Consider the following 19,551-nt stretch of genomic DNA (forward strand, 5'->3'; position numbering starts at 1 on the left):
AATTCAGTTTCCTTGGTTCAAGGCCCATAATGAATACCATCCTTATTTTTCCCCCCATTCTAAAAAGCAAACTATGTTCATTATAAAAATTTTGGAAAATATACAAAAATACACAGAAAAATAAAATTTACTTGTAACCCCACCATACATATGCATTTAGCAGTTGAGTTAAAGTACAAATATTTTAAGGCTTGTGAATTTTAAAAAATATCAAAGGGTACATGAAGCGATGTTTCATTCCATCCCAAGCCTCCTTTAAGAGCCAAGTTAATGTTTATTGCCATTACCTGTGAAATTAAAAAGAAGGGTTTACAACTTCAAATAGGTAGTTTCCTTTTCATTTTCTTCTTCTATAACATAGCAGATCTTCAGTTAATAGAGACCAGATCATAGTATATAAATGTTTTTTTTTTTTTTTTTTGATACTCTTTGTCAGTGTTGCTTTTCTCACGTTGAATCTCACTCCTACCATGTACTGTTACTAAGCTGTGTCTCAGCTTCAAAGCTACCATTTTCTCTGCTCTTTGGTGCCAGGGCAGGAACTCTGCAAAACGTGTGATCTAGACCAATCATATAAAAAATACCTAGCATGATTGATTTGGAATGACTAGTTCTTTGCTTTTTTGTTTATTTTTGTTTGTTTTTTTCCTGGGATTTCCCCACACTGTAACTATTAGTGATGGAAAACCGGGTAACTTAATTCTTTCTCATATGAATGCTATGAAGACAAATAGATATACTCAATAGGCTTCTTTTTCCTAAAGTTTCCCAAGTAAGCTGACAGAAATGGTTTATGCTAGTGCAGATTTTGAAATAGTTATTTAAAAATGGGTTTTAATGATATTTTGATATACATATTAATTTGATTCAACAGCTAAAGTAATATGTCTCTGGCCTTTACTGACTGAATCTCAGAATCCTATAAGGGGTTTATTGTGTGACCAAAGCAGAAAAATAAACACTACAGCATAGAAATAGTGAGTCTTAGCAGCTGAGCTGTTGATCCTCAGTTCATGTAGCTCTTAGTAAAAAGCATTTTGTGCCAATTAACCTGATCCACTATGCACAATTGCTCTTATTAAATATAATATTTAACAGAACTCATGATGTGTTTTAATTAATGTATTATAAGAAGTTACACACCATGTAGAAAACAGAAATGCCAAGAATTTTTACACGGCAAATTTTTATTTGGCAAACTCTCCCTTGCTTGTATAAGAGAAATTTAAGTGTTGATAAATATGTGTTTTCTAGTTAAAATTTAAAAAAAGATGCAGGCTGAGAAAAGTGGTTTCTAAGACAATTCTGCAGATATTCAATGCACTGGAAATGCCTCAAAATCTAAGCTTTAGAAATCTGTAGGGCAGAGTAAACTGTCTAGTAGTCACTGCTCACCACGAAAAGGTTGACTAGGGGTAAGATTAGAGGGAGACCCAGGAAGTCATGTCAGCCCCTTCTTGTTGTATGAGTTGCAACAAAGTCTTCCTGAATCTTGCTATTGCAAATAAGCAATAAATAGACAAAAGTACCAATGATTACAGAAGCAGGATGGATTACTCTGATTCTTACAGGTCAATGAATTTCAAGGGCTCACTGAATTTCAGTGAAACTAACTTTAAAGATATTTATGCATTATAGGACATATTTGCTATCTTTTGGGTGAATTTTCAGGAGAGTTTTATGATAAAATAGAATGCATGTCTTTGTTAAAACTTTCAGATCCCCAGCGGCCGTAAACAAATAAAGGACAAAATGATTGCCAAGGAAAAAAGTATTTGTAATACATGATAAAGGGTTGATATCTCTAATGTAAAAAAAAAAAAAAAAAAAAGCCACAGATTGATTGTAACAAGAAACAATCTAATAAAAAATGGGTAAAGGATATGAACAGGCAATTCACAAAAAGAAAACTGAAATGTGAAAAATCTTCTCAGTGTAGTCAAGGAAATGAAAGCAATAATGGAGATAACACTTTTACCCATGTATTAACAAAAACTAACAAGAGAGGGTAATATTCAGTGCTGGTGAGGACAGGGAAATGGCCCCCATACACTGCTGGTGGGAGTGTGAATTACTGCAGTCCACTTAGAAAGTAATCTGACAATGTCTATGAAAACCAAAACAAATATTTTGATTTAGTCATATAACTTGTGGGGAATCTATCCTATAGAAATGAAAGCACAAGTATAGGATATGTGTACTCAGATGTTTAAGGTAGCATTGTTTAAGGTGACAAAAAATTGGAAACAACAGAAACAATATAGAAATGGTTTACTAAATTATGATACATTCATACTTGGAAGATTATGTATCTATTAAGAAGCAGTTTTGGGGGAATGTCCATGAAGTATGTGTTGAGAAAAATCAAGTTTCAGAGTAATCTATCAGCACACTATATTTCCGCCTCAGCCCTCATACTAGGGATATGTGTTTGTATATATTTGGGCATGAAAAAGGGTATGGAGAGTTCACATGGGTTTTTTTTTTAGGGAGTGGGCGGCGGGTGGGGGGGGATTCTGAACTCTCTTTATACATCTTTGAAGAGTTTCTCCTTATTGCCATTATCACTATTTTTTTTCTGTGCCTCATCTTGGAAATGACACTATCAGTATCTTTAATTAAAAAAAAAAAAAAAACTCTTAGAGGTCATGAAACATTCCTAATTTGAAGAAATGTTCAGGCAGGAAAAGACTTAAATAGAGAGTCTCATGATCTCAGAAACATCCAAATTTTTGGAAGGAATTCTAGGTGTTCTGCCTTCCCTGTAAGCATCATCTCTAATTTGCCAGGGTTAAGTGAAATACGGCTATTTCAGTTCATCTCCTCATTTCAAAATATTGCCCTTGGAATCTTTCTAGGCTAGGAGTTTGCTGAAAGGTATGGAACTTGTTAATGCCAGCGTGATAATAACTACTGGTAGGGAATGTACAGACCCCTCACCAGGCTGTGCCGACCATAAGAACTGCCTCTGTGGCCTCAAGTGTCCTGAGAGAAGGCTGGTCCCATTGGTCCTGCTGTTGCTAAGAATCCTTGAGCAAGGAAGACATGCTGTCTTCTTTGAACCTCAGTTTCTCTGTTTAACAAGTGATGATTCTAATATTCATTTCTACCCAAAAAGAAGTTCTATGCCTAAACTGGATTTGAGACATGTGACCTTTTTGTTTTGCCTTTGGCAGCAGCCAGCATGGGGATCTGAACCCTGGACCTTGGAGCTAGGTGAAATTTTGTTGCTCCTTTTAACCGAAGTTTCAGCTGTAACGAACAGCTATAGTATAGCTGGTGTTGTTTCTGCCCACCCCCATTCCCAGGCATTTTCTGGTATTGATACCCAGACTTTACTCAAGCCAGGTGATTTCATGGGGGTGCCAGTTTCAGTGGCTGCATCCTTCTGGCCACATGGGGGAGCCGGAGTTTGGCAGGTGACCCCACCTGGGTCAGAGCCCTTCAGTGGGAGTTTTGTAGTTCAGTAGGGAGAGGGGAAGCCTTTTCTTTCTTCTGGGATCTTTAAGCTGTGATAATAATATGAGCTCATAGCTGCCAGTGACATCATTGTCCACTATGGAGCAACCTTTCTGAAGGAGAGGAAAATGAGACCAATATATTGAGAACAAAGAGTTGAGTCAGATTTCTGATGTACCTGGATCCAGCTGCCCTTGAGGTGGGAATCACCTTATTTTAGCTAAGCTAGTTTGAAATGAATTTCCACAAGTTTCAATGGAAAAAGTTCTGATGGCAGAAGCCAAATCCCTCCTGGAGTTCCAGAATATGCTCCTCTGGTTACACCACAAGCAAACAAAATAATCCCGAGAGACCATCATTCATCTCAGAGCTTGCTGGTGAAGTAAACTAGCTAAAAAGGGATGTCTGGTTATGCCTTTTTACTTAAAACTAAATCTCCTTTTCCATAGCACGAGTTTGATGATTTTTTTTTTTTTGCTTCATGAGATAGTTGTGACGCTAAATGATTCAAAACATATACAAAGGGCAAAAATGAATCATCAAGTCGAAGGTATACCTGTTCCCCAATGTTCATTGCAGCACTATTTACAATAGCTAAGAGTTGGAACCAGCCCAAATGTCTATCATCAAATGAGTGGATATGGAAAATGTGGTATGTCTACACAATGGAATACTACTCTGCTATAAAAAAGAATGAAATACTGCCATTTGCAAAAATGTGGATGGACCTAGAGAGAATTAGATTAAGTGAAACGAGTCAGGCACAGAAAGAGAAATATCACATGTTCTCACTTATTTGTGGGAGCTAAAAATAAATAAAGAAATACACAAATAAACTGGGAGGGGGAGGGAAGAAGACAAACAATTACAATTCCTTGAAGTTGATACGACAAGCAAACAGATATGAGGTTGTTGGGTGGGAGGAGGGAGGGAGGTTTTGGTAATGGGCCGCAATGATCAACCACATTGTATATTGACAAAATAAAATAAAACTAAAAAAAAAAAAGAGGGACAGGCTGTCATGAGAATAAATAAGGTAACACATGGAAAAAAAGTAAAAAGGGAAAAAAAGGGAAAAATGTAAATGTGCAATATAATTGTAAGATATTATTTGATCTGGCAAATGAGTGTTTTCTTTTCTTTTTGCTATGGGTTAAATGTGTCTCCCAAAAGTTCATGTACTGGAGACTTGACCCCCATTGTAACAGTGCTAAGGGGTGGGAAATGTGATTATAGTATTTGAAAGGTGGGGCCTTTAAGAGATTAGATTGTGAGGACTGTGCCCTTGTGAATGGATTGATTCATTCATTTAGTAATGGGTGTGGTTCTGATGACTTTGTAAGGAGAGCAAGTAAGGAGTTTAACTCTCTCTCTTGCTCAGCCCATTCTTACCATGTGACACCCTGGTTGCCACAGGACCCTGTAGAGAGTTCCCACTAAGAAGGCCCTTATCAGATGTATTCCTTGGACCTTGAACTTCCCAGCCTTCAAAATTGTAAGAAATAAATTTCATTTCTTTATAAATTACCCAATTTCAGGTATTCTGTTATAAGCAAGAGAAATGTACTAATACACCCTTCTACAGACATGCTGAGAATATGGTGTCCTTCAGATGTGAAGATAATTGTAAAAGGGAATGCCACTTGAAGAGAAAAATTTCTAGGAACAGTAGCTGATATCTACTGAGTGCTAACTATTTAGCACAATTTAGGCAATTTTTGAGGTCAGTAAATACATTCAGTGGATCCAGATTTTACCTGCATTACTTTATTTACCCTTTTTTTGGAGTGGGGGGTGGTGGTGGCTGGCTGGTATAGGGATCCAAACCTGTGACCTTGGGGTTACAAGGCTGTGCTCTAACCAACTGAGCTAACCAGTCAGTCCTGGCTTTATTTAATCTTTCCAGGACTTATATGCTACTTTCACCTTGCAGAGGAGGGATCTGAGGCTTCAGCAGTGGTTCTCCGTCTGGGGATGATTCCCCTGAACCTGGGGATGTTTGGAAATGTCTGGAGACGTTCTTAATTGTCATGACAGGTGGGTGGGAGTTGTGGGTTGGATGCTACTGGCATCTAACAGGGAGAGGCCAGGGATGCTGCTAAACATCTTCCAAAGCACAGGTACCACCACAACAAAGAATCATCTGGTCCAAAATGTCAGTGGTGCTGAAGCTGAGAAACCGTGGTTTACAGAGAACCCAGCCAGTCTGGTTAAGGGACTCATGCTATTTTTTTCCATTTGGAAGGTCATTTCAAAGCTAATTTAGAAAAAGAATATCATGCTTTTCCACTTGGGGCAGCATTCAGCAAAATTCAGAGAGGAGGAAATTTTTTCTTTGGTGTTCCTCCCTTGTTTCTTTTCAATGCTCTGTTCTGGAGTGGCCTACTCTGTCCCTAACTTAGGGTCCCACATCCTTGGCACCTCGAGGGATTGCTCCCACCTTGCTCCTGCCATCCCACTCCCACTGCCTGTAAAACTCACTCATCCTATTTTCCAGCACTTAGGGAATCTGATAAAAATAACCTGTGCTCTCAGGAGAAGGCTACAGAGCTTTGCTCTCTTTACCTTCTTAGCCATGTCCTCCAAGTAGAATTTGAGTAAGATCTCCCAGTAGACAGGATCCAAAGGATTAGCTAAATGTTGAGGACTTCTTTCTCATGTGAGGAGAATGATGCCAAATAGATGGAGAGAAACATTTTGGGGCAGTAAGAGAGGAACTCACTCTTAACTCCTATGCTATACCGTCTCCACTGGGGGCACACACACATGTCCCCACGCCCACATGTGCACACTCACTCAGCGGGTGGCTTTGGGCATTCAGCAGGATCATTCTTCCAGTTTCTCAGGTTCTCTACTAGGGCACTGCTAACAAAAGCTGGGCAGGGACTGTTTTTGACATCAGTAAAAACATTCAATGGATCCAGAGGAGGTGTCTGTAAGATTGCCATAGGCTTCACCGTTGAAGAGCAGCAGGAAATGGAACAGGCTGAGGATTTCACATTATTACCATCCTTGTGCAGTGCTGAGGATTTTATGTTATTATCATTCTTTGTGCAGTGCAAGAGAAGCTTGTCAGTCTAGGATGTCTTCTGGAAATCTGTGCCACTGACCTTGTTCCAGATGAGGACAGGGGTTGGGATTCCAATGACCTCACAGCTCAAGTACAACTGGGCACCAGTGACGTTCCAGATGTCCTTGGGAGGCGTCACTATGGAAGGACCTATGAGAGACAGCACAAAGCAAACCCATCTCTTAAACAGTGCTTAACATTAGCCAGCACCCTGGGAAGTAAATACTTGAGTATGTTTCCCAGGCCTTCCCCTCTGTGGATTATCTAAAGCGCATTTCAGACACCAGACTGGCTTCTTCCGGCCACCAGCATGATCTTTAGCTCTACTCTGGGAAAGCATGAATCTAAACAAACAAACAAAAACAATCAGGAAGAAAAATTTATTGTTAACAAAATTTTCTTTTCCCCCAAACCATGGTTAAATGTTTTAATTTACCAGCTGTTTCGCATTATCTGGGACTTTTCCATTAATATAGGGATATTTCAGTTCCAAAATGTTTGATGTTTTTCTTCCTTTGTTTACCAGTATTTCTATTTGGGGGAGGGAGGGAGGGTGAAGAACAACCACTCCTTGGGTAATGTAAGAAAAAAGAATCGAAGAGGATGTTTGAAAATGTACTGAGCACACAGACAAGATGGAAGGCCCTGCCTCAAGAAGCTTAGGATCTAAGGTTAACAAGTCAATGGTGATCAGGCAGGGATGAAGAGAAAAACAGGGGATGCCGTGTGCCCTGGGGGACTGGAAGGAGGCGCCTTTGAACAGAAGGGACCTGGAGGTCAAGGAAGATGGTGGCAGGGTCTCCAGTGCAGGTCAGAGGAGTCAGCAGGTGAAAGAGAAGAGAAATGACTGGCCAATTGTGTGTGACCAGGGTCCCCAAGGAGAGGGCTCTTTCTCAAGGTTCTCAGTGTCCAGGTCCCTGGCAGGGGACACTGGCACTGGGGGGGCACCCTCCAGGCACTGCCCGAATAGAGTTGGCCAGTGTGGGACCACCCGAGAGAGGCCAGAGGGACACCTCTTATTCCCCCCAATTCTAGAACAGATCCTTCCCCTTCTCTATCCTAGCTCCTTTCGGTGAGAAGGTCTTTACTCAGAACCAACACTGAGGTTGTGCATCCTTCTTGCTACAGAAGTGGTGTGATGCTCTGGTTCTGGGGTCACCAAACAATGGCCCGTGGGCCAAATGTGACCACCCACCTATTTTTGAATGGCCTGCAAGTGAAGAATGGTCTTTGTATTTTTAAATGGTTGAAAAAAAATTTAAAAGAAGGATAATATTTCATGATGTGTGCAAATTGTAAGAAATTCACATTTCACTGTCCATAAAATAACGTTTTATTGAAACACAGCCATACCCATTTGTTTACATATTGTCACGGCAGGGTAGAGCAGTCATGGCTGAGACTTTGGCCTAAAACAGTCACTCTCTGGTCCTTTACAGAAGAAACTTGCTGATTCCTATTCTAATCAAGTGAGAGGAGACTGATGCCTAGATGAGATGTCATGGGAAAGTCTCAGGACTTCAATCCTTTACACATTCCCTGGAGCTGAAGCAAGTCATCGTGCTGGGTGACTTCTGGTTCAGCCAAACGGTACATTTTTGAAGCCACAGATACTCAAGAGCCTGTGCTTGCTTACTGCTCCTTTTCCCTGAGGGGCTGGCTCCCCAACATCTGCAGCAGAAGAGACATAGGCACTTACTTTTTAGGGGGTGTTAATTAGCGCTTCACTTTTGCTAATTCTGAATGCCAGGGTTCAGCCACTGGGAACTTCAGAAAGACTTGGAAGGGGCGTAGAGCTGGGAGCCTGGTTTCCCAGCATGGGACAGCGTGCCACTCCAGAACCAAACGTGGCCCTTACTCAATGATCAGCTCTGCTTCTTGAATGAATGAGTTAATTATTCCTTCTGAATTCCAAAGCTCTGACGCTTGGAGTCTCTAGCCTAGTAAAACATCTAACTGCAGGGTCATCTTGCCTCAGAGTCCTGGGAAAGGGACAACCTCCCCTTTGGGCCTGGAAAGTTTGCCGGCATAATCAGCATTCAAAGGACATGAAATCTCCCCTTTTGCAACAGGCTATTTCCAGAACACTAATTTCTTGTAACAGAAAGGAAATGACCCCAGTATGTAAGATTTTCCCACTCATCTAAAGTATTAGAAGTTGATTTTTTTTAATCCCTCTGGATATTTGTATTTTTTTCCATTCATAAGAATGTGCAAAACAAAGTTTTGAAAGCTCTAAATATATTTCATGCTTCCTTCCCTGCAAACCATAGGTTTGAATAGGAAGTATATATCTTGGCCGGGGTCTAGGCTTTTCTGTTGCGAACGTGGATGTGGTGAGCATAGTGGTACTGTATTTATGTTTCTGGCTCTGTCTCAGACGTTTCCTAGTCTGGATGCCCCAATACAGCATCCTGCAAAGATCTGAGCCTCGTGCTATCCCAGCTTTCCTCCAGGGCCCTGAGACCCCCAAGGGCTTGGACGCCACATAACCGGATCTGGCTGGACTTTGAACCACTTTCTTCCACCTCTCTGAGGGACCCCTACTGCTCTGTCCTCCTTCCCACACACAGACTTGGCAGGATGACTTCAAAGCTCTGGGGATCTCCAGGGATTGTTCTGAGAAAAACACACCAGTGTTCAGAGATTTGAAGGAGCTCAGGAACAAAGCTGCTGCTCACATATCCAAACCACACAAGGAATGCAAGATGTTTTCATTGTGAGGATCTCAGTGCTTCAGCCTCACAAAAATCCACTTATTTTAACCTGCCTCCATCTCGCTATAGTCAGTCCAGGTAGCAGAGTTGCCAGTCTTGGTCAGGTGAAGGATTCTTGAGTGCACATGGAAGAATTCCAGCCTGATTTTCTGTCAGAGATCTTGAAGATTTGCTATGCCTTTTTCCCATGGCATAATTTTTAAATAGGTAATCTTAGTTTTAATACAGTCCAATGTATCAAGTTTTTTCTTTTATAGTTAGTGCTTCTCGTGTCCTGTTTAAAAAGATTTTTGCCTAGTACAAGGCTATAAAGAGCTCCTGTTTTCTTCTACAAGCTTTATGGTTTTACCTTTCACATTTTGGTTTTTGGTCCACCTTGAATTAATTTTTGGGCATATTGTGAGGTAGAGGTCAAGGTTCATTTTTCCCCCCAAAAGGACATCCAATTGCTTTAGCACCATTTTTTGAAAAGAAAATTCTTTTCTACTGAATTGTTCATAATGCCCTTGTGGTAAGTCTGTTGTTATGTGGGCCTATTTCTGGACTTTATTCTATACCATTGGCCTCTCCTGGCACCACTAATCATGATATAATTTAGAAATTAATTATGCTGAAATTCAAGCACTGAATAGAGGGCAAATCTATTATAATCTATCTCCCTCCAATCTGCTTATTATTCCAAGAGGCAAAACATTCTAGGAGAAGCAATAATTCTTTAAAAACCTTTGAATCCAGGAAATACTTTGAGAGCCATCGCCAGGGGTTTCAAGTCACGCTGTGGGTTCCTCTTTCTTTCTCCCAGTTCTTGAAATACATGTTAGACCTTAGGTGAATGGGCTGAGTCAACATTTGGACTATTCTAAAAATATAAATGATTTTGTCGGTTCTGCTACCAGATTCTGCAAGAGTCTACCAATTCTACAAAATTTCCATGCCACAAAAATCTGTTATTCACTGACTCCTGTTAGGGGGATGGGGTGAAAGGGCAGAGGAGAGGACCAGTCTGTGCACGACATTTACAAAACTCTGGGGCTATTTCAAGTATCCTGGAACAAATGCTGGGTTCACTAACAATGAAAAGTTTAACAAACAATATCTAAACTGGAAGGTGCTAATCTACAGAATGGCCTTTAGGTTTTTTTTTTTTTAAAAAGATGACCAGTAAGGGGATCTTAACCCTTGACTTGGTGTTGTCAGCACCACGCTCTCCCAAGTGAGCTAATGGGCCGGGCCATCCCTATAAAGGGATCCGAACCTGTGGCCTTGGTGTTATCAGCACCACACTCTGCCAAGTGAGCCACGGGCCGGCCCTCTGAAGGTTCTGTTCTACCTAAGGAGAGCACTCAGCTCAATGACTCTTTACTAAATAACTTCTCTTTCCACTCTGCCTTTCTTTCAAGAAGGCCTAGGCAGACACAGAACTCATGTCTGTTTTTAAGGACAAAAGAATTTTTAGTTTACTCTGAGCTTATTTTCCGAAGCTCAGAGGTAACAACATTGCCATCTAAGTCACGCTCAGTGTTTGGATTCCATTTAAAACAAATCAGAGAAGTTTTAAATGTATAGGCACAAACACCAGGATAGGTCCAATTATTTTTTTTATTCTTGCTTTCGTTCTAGTAAGGACTTCAGTCTGCTCAAACATCGTCTAGCAAACATCCTGTCTGTAGAATGACTGACTGCCCACTGCCTCCCTCTGCCCCTTTCCCACCCTGGGCAACACCAGAAAGCAATCAAGCTGTCCACAGTGCTGCCTGGTCGCTGGTGTAAGGAAAAGTCCACCCCAAGTCTCCCCGCACCTCAAACCCACCCATATTTTCCTTTTTTCTTTTTTTTTTTTTTAAAAAAAAGATGGCTGGTAAGGGGATCTTAACCCTCAGTTTGGTGTTGTCAGCACCACACTCTCCCGAGTGAGCCACAGGCCGGCCCTCACCCATATTTTTCTAAGTTGACTGTCCCCAAACGAGGCTACCCCGTTTTCCTCTCTTAAACTTACACAACTCAGTTAATTCTCATTCAACCTTATTTGATCCTTCTCAACTCTCTAAGTTCATTTTCTTGATCCCCTATTTCATTTATTTTATTTTATTTTTTATTGAAACATAATTGATTGTATATATCTGTGGGGTATAGTGTTGAATATTGATACCTCTGTACAATACGTGATGTTCAAATCAGGATGATTAGTATATTCGACATTACACAATGGAATAATTTTTTGTGGCCCTTTACCAATTTGTTACTATCCCTGCATCCCTATTTTTTGTAATTCTTGCCCAGTAACCTTAGATGATGGTCTCTACTTTTAAATCTTTCCTTAAAGGGAAAGAAGAAGAAGAAAGAAGGGAGAAAGGAAGTAGAGGAGAAGAAAGAAAAAATGAAGTGAAAAAAGACAGCCAGATCTTAAATGAAGTTGTAGGAAGGAAGAAGAAAGTTGTAAGTTTGGAAGCAAACTAAAATTCTATTTAATGAATCGGTGTCATCTAAAAAGTACCTAGAAGTAATTAGACGTCTCCTGCAGAATCTATACCTAAGTCTGCATCTCGCTCCTTAGCTCCTTTTCATTAAGTTCTAGACAAAGGACCCAAAGACTGCCAGATTATTTTAGGAATATTTGATTATGATCTAGAAATAGCTATTTTCTGAGAAATTACCAACGATACAAAAGAGGAAGAATTGTGAATGGATGGATTTAAATTAGGAACGTTACAATTTGGTTTTGAAAAGGCTAAGAAGAGCCATTCTCACAAAACACACAAATGTCATGAGAGAAAGACCTTGAAATAAAATTAATTTTGAATTTGACCAGCAATTCATTCAAGGTGATTTTATATAAAGTTGTAGTATAGAGGACAGAGTTAAAATTTGTTATTCTATAAAAAGTACAGGGAGAGATAATGTTAAAGAAGTATGTGAACAATTTCCTAGTCTCTTACGGAGCTCTAAGCACTCCCCAGCCATGACCTCAGATGTCCTTTCTACATTGCTATTAAAAAATAAAAAAGACAAAAGAGGTCTTAGGGACAGAACACTTGGCTCTGAATCCTTGTCTACCGTCTGTAGCCAAAAGACCTTGGACAAGCCACTTAACCATTTTTACAGAAGAAGAGACCAGGCAGGTCTGAAAATCTTCTTTTTGGGTTTGGAAGTGATCGTACCTATCATGAATGTGTCCTAGAGCACAGTCATACGGCATCTTCAACACCCATGAAGTTCTGAGGTCCCACTGCCTGGCTCTGGAGCTCTCATTCCCTGCAAATCAGTCCAATGCACCTTCTCACCTACCTAGGTGCAATGTGCATGACTCATAACACAGTTCACTATCCTAGAGATGCAAAAAATAGAACCTACAAAAGTATCACCTGTTACCTAGTTAGCCAATTTTTAATCTAAAAGATCTTTATAGATGTCAGGATAGGTCATGTTTTGAAGCTGAATATACTCCTTTCAGCTTAAGAAACGGTCAAAAGTCAAATTCTCCCCAATAGTCAATTTCTGTCTTTCAATATCATATACAACCGGGTATTCTTGGCTTCATTGCCTTCCTCACTTCCCCCATCATCTCTTCAGGTTTTTACCCTGCCAGTCCAGTCTTTCTCACTTCTACCCAGACTCACTCAGCTCCCAGTCATCATGCTCAGTCATCACTGCATACTCATTATCAGTTCCTGAACCTTTGCTTAAGCTGATGTACTTGCCTACGTGTAACGTCTTCCCTTCTCTCATCTCTTGTCTATGCCCTACCCTTTATTTGAAGTTCTAAGGCTGAAGTTTCATCTCCCTTTGACTTTTTTTTTTTTTATAGTTCCAGTTCCCACTTATTTCTTCTCTGAAATCCTGTTGGGTTCAGAGTTAGTTCCATAGAACTTAGTGCATCATTGTTCTCTAATGCTTCCCCCAGCTGGGCTAATTAAGAATACCTGTGTCCTGATGGAGTCACAACTGAGCCAGGAACTGTGGAGTCATGTGTTTTTTACATTCATTGGGAGGAGGGAGAACCCAGACTGTATGCAGTGGGTAAAGGGAAGGAGCAACACCAGAACAACATAATGTGATTAGCCAAACAGATCTGAGAGATAGCTACTGTCTTGAAAATGCACCAGTGCACACACTGCCAGGCTACCTAACCAAAGTGTGTTATAGCTACTCTTATTTATCAGCTGGCAGATTTTCATCATGATTATCTTTAACCTTTCACTGGACTTTCTCTTGCCAACCAATGTTTCTCGGCTACTGCTCACTCACCAACCAATTAGTATATTACCAGGAGATGCAAATTAATTTAAACATATATCACTCAAAGAAAATCCCACGGAAAAGGGTAGGTCTGCTGGGGGAAAAGGATCAGCAATCATCCTCATACCAAAAACAAGGGGTTTCTGCATGATGCTGGGTTATATTTTTTACATTATCATTCTCCCTGAGTACTCATTAACATGCTTAAGACAGTTGAGTATAAGGACTTCTCCAAGTTATGGTAGATTTGCAAACAACACTCATCTTGATTCTTAATGATGCAGGGTCTTGGAATAGTTCATACAGAGCACATGCATTAATACCAAATAAGGGGACAAGAAGGGTTTAAGAAAGATCTCAGATACCACATATGGTGATGAAGAGTTCGGACAACTTGGCAAAAATCCCTATATTGAGATAGGATTCCGATAACATATTGAAGGGAAAAGGAACAAACAAAAGTACAAAATGGGAAAAGAATAGTAGGAAGGCACTATGGCCAAGAGGGGGAAGGGGATGAAACAAGTGGAAACTTCCTGATATTAAACAGGGGGAAGCAGGAAGCAGTACTGTATTGCTAATTAAAGAGCAGAGTCATCTGCCAAGGCAAGTCATTTAGGGAACTTCCAAGGTGGGTGATGTAGCGGCTGAACTCTTGTATTGGAACCTAGCACACAGTCTCAGGGTGTCAACGGAGGACTGCAAGGGGAGAGAAGAAAATGCTGAATCTTATGCAGCTTAGGCCAGATTTAATTTTAGGGTTTTAGTTTAAGGTAAATTAATCTGGTTATTGTAGCTACTGTTAGTAATTTATACTTTAGAATGAATAAAGAACTAATAGTTTATAATGATGGGGCCCTCTCAAACATTAAAGTGTGTAAGAACAGGCTTCTCTTCTCTAGGTATAATATACTGGGGTGGGGTGGTAGAGGTTTAGCACATTTAGACTGAGAACAAAATGCTGGGAAGATAATACACTATAGTGAGTTAAGAGCATGAACTTGGAGTCAGGAATTCATTTCATCTGTGGAATAGATGAGTAAACTAAGTCATTAGATTATAAGTCATTAGACTATCAGAAGGATCAAACAAGACACAGCAATTGGCATGATACCTGGCACGGGGTAAATATTCAGTAAGCATTAGCTATTATTTTTTATTTTAGAAGTAGGACTTTCATCAAAGAAGGTGAAAGGCAGGGACCTACCTGAGCAGTGGTGTGCAGGCAGGAAAATGCTAGCCTGCCCTGGACCAGCAAGCACACCGGGCTGGCTCGTGGAGAGGGCTGTACAACAGGAGAGGAGCTGAGATTCGTGTATGGGGGACACAGTGGAAGGCAGATGAGGTGGGACTTTACAATCCAGGGTGTGTCTGAGTGTGGGAATGACATGATTCAAGTGGCATTCCTGGAGATGATTTTGGAGGTCTTTGCGGTAGGACTGGGATATGTCAGAGATTAAGGGCCTAAATCATAGTTGTAGCAATGCGAATACAGAGAAAAAGGGCAGAGCTAAGATTATTCAGGAAGAACTAACACTATCCAGTAACTGATTGAATGCGGGGAAGTGGGGACGAGATAAAGGTTGTGAGTCTAAAAGGTTGGAGGACACTGCTACACCATGAACAAGCAGGGATATCAATCTGGGGAAGGCACTGGATTGGAGATGGGGAAAGGATGGAGTTGGGCTTAGATTTGCTGAACTTGAAGTATCGCCTGGGCAATGAGGAGGCACTGAACCTCATGGGAAGAGGAGAAAGGATATAGATAGGGGGACCAGTGGTGCCAAGGCGAACACTTCCTACTTGACAGTTTCGCTCTGGGAAGGTATGTGGGCTTTTTTGTATGGAAGGAAGAAAGCCTTGGCTTTCCCTCCCACCACAGGCAGCTTCTCTGGAGGGAATTCCATTTGCTTGCTGCTGACTACCTGGCCCATTCCCACCCCACTCTTGATGAGGCAGAGAAGTGGATTGCTAAGGCATTGCTTAGCCACCAGCCACTTATTTGCATGGGCAGTCTGAGAGTGAACCATCCAATCCAATCCATTCCTGGTGACACCGCACACAGATCTTGTGAATTACATTTCTTGGCTGACTCCTAGTTACCTCTGGGTTAATGAGACTCTCCATTTTGGCTCCAATCTTTGATGCAGAAAGTCCTACAGTGTATTACTATATTTTCTCTCAAGCAGATATAGTATTCAGATGTCTTTCTATGATGATTGGGAATCTTGCACTATCTCAAAATCATAGCAAGTTTGAACTGACCATGGAGCATAAACAGAAAGTTACTTCTTGCAATTTGTTACCAGCAAACAAATCTCTTATTTGATGATGTTTTCTTATTCTTTCCCTCTTCCCTGTATGGGTCTAGCACAAGAAAAAATGGGGTGCTGACAAGTGTTTGACTCCAGGGTGTGGTTCCCACCCACAGGTGATTCTGGTACACGTTGTCTGGGTCGTCCTTGGAGGGACCCTGCATTAGGTAAAGCAAATCTATGAAGGATGTGAAACCGTGTTCAGGTGTGGAAGGTGTTGAGCTCACTCTGGCAGCTGCAGTGAATGAGTGAACATGGCTGTGGCAGCAACGTTGCCAAGGGATGAACTAACTTACTCAGCAGAGCTCTCATGGAAGCTGGACTACTCAACTACCATCGTAATGCCAGACTGGCTGATGTTCACACAAGTTAAATGAGCAGGCCAGAGTTTTATTTGGTTTGAGTGTATGGAAGACTTGGCTCTAGCTAGAGTGCCTTTCTGAAGGGAAACTCCCTAGTCATGTGGGTATCTCTCATTCATGTTAATGCAGCCTTGAGAATACGCTTCCCACATCTCATGGGCCTGTACTGTCTGGACTATGACTCACCTTAAATCCAGTATATTAAAATTGTTGGTCTTTTTCCTATGCTGCAGGTACTGAATTGGGTGCGGAAGTTTCCACAGGAGGGTTCTTATTGCCAAACCATATGGATGGTTACACCTGGTTCTGGGAATCCTAGAAGGCCAGACAGTGAGTTCCCTCAGGACACTTCACCTTTGAGCCCCTGCCCACTGCTATCCCCGACATCCCCACCCAGTGTCCGGCACCCTCAGGCATCAGGAAGTTCTTTCTGAACTGAGCGTAAGGGGAAGCCTACCCAAGACTGGAGGCTCACCCCCTCTCAAAGCTGTCTCCATCCATGGGCCCTGCACTGACCAGCAAGGGTTTCAGTCTGATTAGAAATAAATGTCCTCGAACCCTGCCCCTGGGGAGAAGGATGTAAGGGATTCCTAAGTGGCCTTCACCTCAGGAGGGTTGGACTTCTTAAACCTCGTCCCCAGAACATTTTGGAAAGCTGAAGAAGGCTGAGGCCTGAGCTTCCGGGAGGCCCTGGGTGGATAATGCAATGAGGCCAGTTACTTGTTCCTGGTCCACTCTGACAACTCAGGAGCACCAGTGATCTTAACACCCTGGGTCTTCAGTAGAAAACTAAAGGTCTTCAGCTCCCTGAGAACTAGATATGCCCTCAGCCCTACTCTTTGCCTAAGGAAGAGAATTGGATTGTAGGAATCCCAGCAAATCCTTCGGGCCAGGCTGTCAGCTCTGGAAGCAGCCTGAGGGATTTGATGGTGCAGTACACAGTCACCCACTTAGACTAGGAGTTACCAAACAGAGATCCGTTCAGTCTCCGGAAGGTTATGGAGGTTGGAAAAGATCTCACAAATTACAGGCAGCAGACATGTAGAACCCATGGGAAAAGCCCCAGCCACCTGGGTACCAGCCTTTGAGATGGGTTCTGAACTGCAGGATCTCATCAGTGGTTGCCAGTCCTGGCTGCACATTGGACTCCCTGGGTGTGTCTAAAAAACACCCACGCCTGGGCTGCGCTCCCAGAGCTTCTCATTGGTCTGGGTGTGGGATCTGGCACAGGTATTTAAAAAAACTCTCTAGGTAGAAGCACTCAATTAAAACCTGGCTTTAGGCAGGAGATACTCAGATGACGAGGAAGACAAGAGGGTGGAAAGCTAGAGAGGAGGAGATGAGGACAGATTTGAAGAAATAATGTTCCTGGGAGTGAGAGGCCAAGTACCTCTCAGGAGGTAGAAGTTTTCAAGGAGAACTGGGAAAACCCAGGGAGCTGACTCTGGGTGAAGGGCACAGAAACCTGACAGCACCACCACCACTCTACCACCCTGCTATTATTATTACTTTGATCATACGGGGCACGGTGGGCGATGTCTTCCTTCCCCTCCTTTGACAGAAGCATTGACTTGCCTATTCTGAGCCTTAGCAGTTGTCCTTCTGTGCCATTTTTCATTTGCATAAGATAGAGCCGTTGGTTCCCACCCCGGACCCTGCTCCTGCCCCTGCCCCTCTCCTACCTTCCTAATTCCCACCCTTGATTGTGTTGTACTGGGGTGCGGGGGGCTCTCCGTCCTGAGTTGATGGATCCTATTTAAAATCCCACTAACTTGGGACCCTCCCTTTGCTGCTGGCTGCTTGCTCGGCTGGCGGCTGGCAGCTGGCGGCTGGCCTTTGTACTTGGCGATGTTTTGCCCTTCAGGCCCCGGTGTCGGTTTCATCTAGAACTTTCATGGTTACAGAGCCTTGCCCCCTGGCAGACAACCCCAGACGTTCATCAGCCGCACATAACTGAGCTCCCCCTATTCTTTCTCAGTGCTTTCCCCTTTTCCAGCTCGTCCCCTCTGGTTATTTTCTGTACCCGTCTGGGATGTTCATTGACTCAGAGCTCTCGGTTATTTACCCCAAGTCATTTCCTTTGTTTATCTATTCTTTGCTGAATGTTTTCAGATTTTCTTCCAGCTTCCTAGTAGGGTGTGGTTTCTTCTCCCATTTTCTTTGTTTTCTAGTGCTGTCCCTATGGCTGAAACCGGAGCAGAACACTTCTCTTACCTCCTTGTGGGCTAATTCTTCCTGTGTGTGCGTCTTGGGTACTTACGATGTGTGCTACTGTGTGTTCCAGGCCAAGTACAAGACAATTTTTTCTGAGTGCTGAGAGGGAATTCACATCATAGAAAGTGCTAGATGTGGGTGCAGTGTACAATCTGGACTTGGAGGAGCTAAGTTGCTCAACAAGGCTCAGAAGTGCCAATTATTACTGTTCTGAAATCAGGGAAATGGTTATCTCTCTCCGATCACAGGATAGCAGGACCTATCTAGTGGGAACCAGGGGACTTTGCATAAGGATTTTGTTTTTAATCACTGAGTGAGGCAAGTCACCCTTGCTCTTACCGAGCTGGAGGACAATGTAGAGCCCAGCCTGTTGGGAATGGGAACCAGGTAAAGCAAAGCGATGCCAACGCACATAGGGTGTAGCTACTGTAGATGAAGGATTCCTGGGGGCATGGAAATGTTCTTTGCTGCTCTTACTGGTATTTATGGGAACAGGAAAAAAACAAAAACAAAGAAACCCAGAAGACTCTTTGCTTTGGCACTTTTTTTTTTCTTAAATAGGACTGAGAATAAAAGCTCTTTGCTTTGGCACTTTGGCAATTTTAAGGCAGTGATTATTTTTCTGTAATTAATGGTGCTTTATTTTTTGTAATTTTGTTTTTGTTTGGTTTTACTTGAGTTATTATTTCCTTTTACAGAGCAGAAAGAAACAAGGAGAGGGGTTTTCATGGTTTTTGTAGTAGACTGGGTTTTTGTTTTTGTTTTTTGGTGGCTGGCCAGTAAGGGGATCCAAACCCCCGACCTTGCTGTTATCAGCACTGTGTTCTAACCAATAGACTGAGTTTTAAAGGTGAGGACATTGCACCTCTACAAGGACTGGGAGCAACTACGTGCTGAATATCCTAAAGGTGAAGCCAGCATCCTGAAGGCCAGGTGAGCCCAAACCCCTAGAACCATCCTCTTCCTGTGCAGGCTTTCCTTTTAGAGCAACTATCAGCTCCAGCCTTGGAGATTTTATTCTTTTAAGTAAAGGAAAATAATGTCCTCATTAAACAGGGGGATGTCAGTTTTGGCATATCTTTATAGATATGTGGGAAGAAAATGTCTTCACTACTCCTGACATTGGCCTTGAAGCTGTGGTTTATGCCTCCCCAGCCCTTGTCTTTCGGGTATATTCT

The 19,551-nt window shown here is 42.1% G+C and overlaps 1 protein-coding gene across 1 annotated transcript in view; it reads right to left on the minus strand.

Annotated features, from left to right (window-relative positions):
• IGFBP7 (insulin like growth factor binding protein 7) overlaps positions 1 to 19,551 on the minus strand; it is a 79,141-nt gene that overhangs the window by 6,491 nt on the left and 53,099 nt on the right. Inside the window, exon 2 of the mRNA XM_063107213.1 lies at positions 6,570 to 6,679. Within this exon, the coding sequence (XP_062963283.1) occupies positions 6,570 to 6,679 (110 nt within the window). The remainder of the gene's footprint in view (positions 1 to 6,569; positions 6,680 to 19,551) is intronic.

The sequence above is a fragment of the Cynocephalus volans genome, chromosome 9, assembly GCF_027409185.1.
Source record: "Cynocephalus volans isolate mCynVol1 chromosome 9, mCynVol1.pri, whole genome shotgun sequence".
Lineage (NCBI taxonomy): Eukaryota > Metazoa > Chordata > Mammalia > Dermoptera > Cynocephalidae > Cynocephalus > Cynocephalus volans.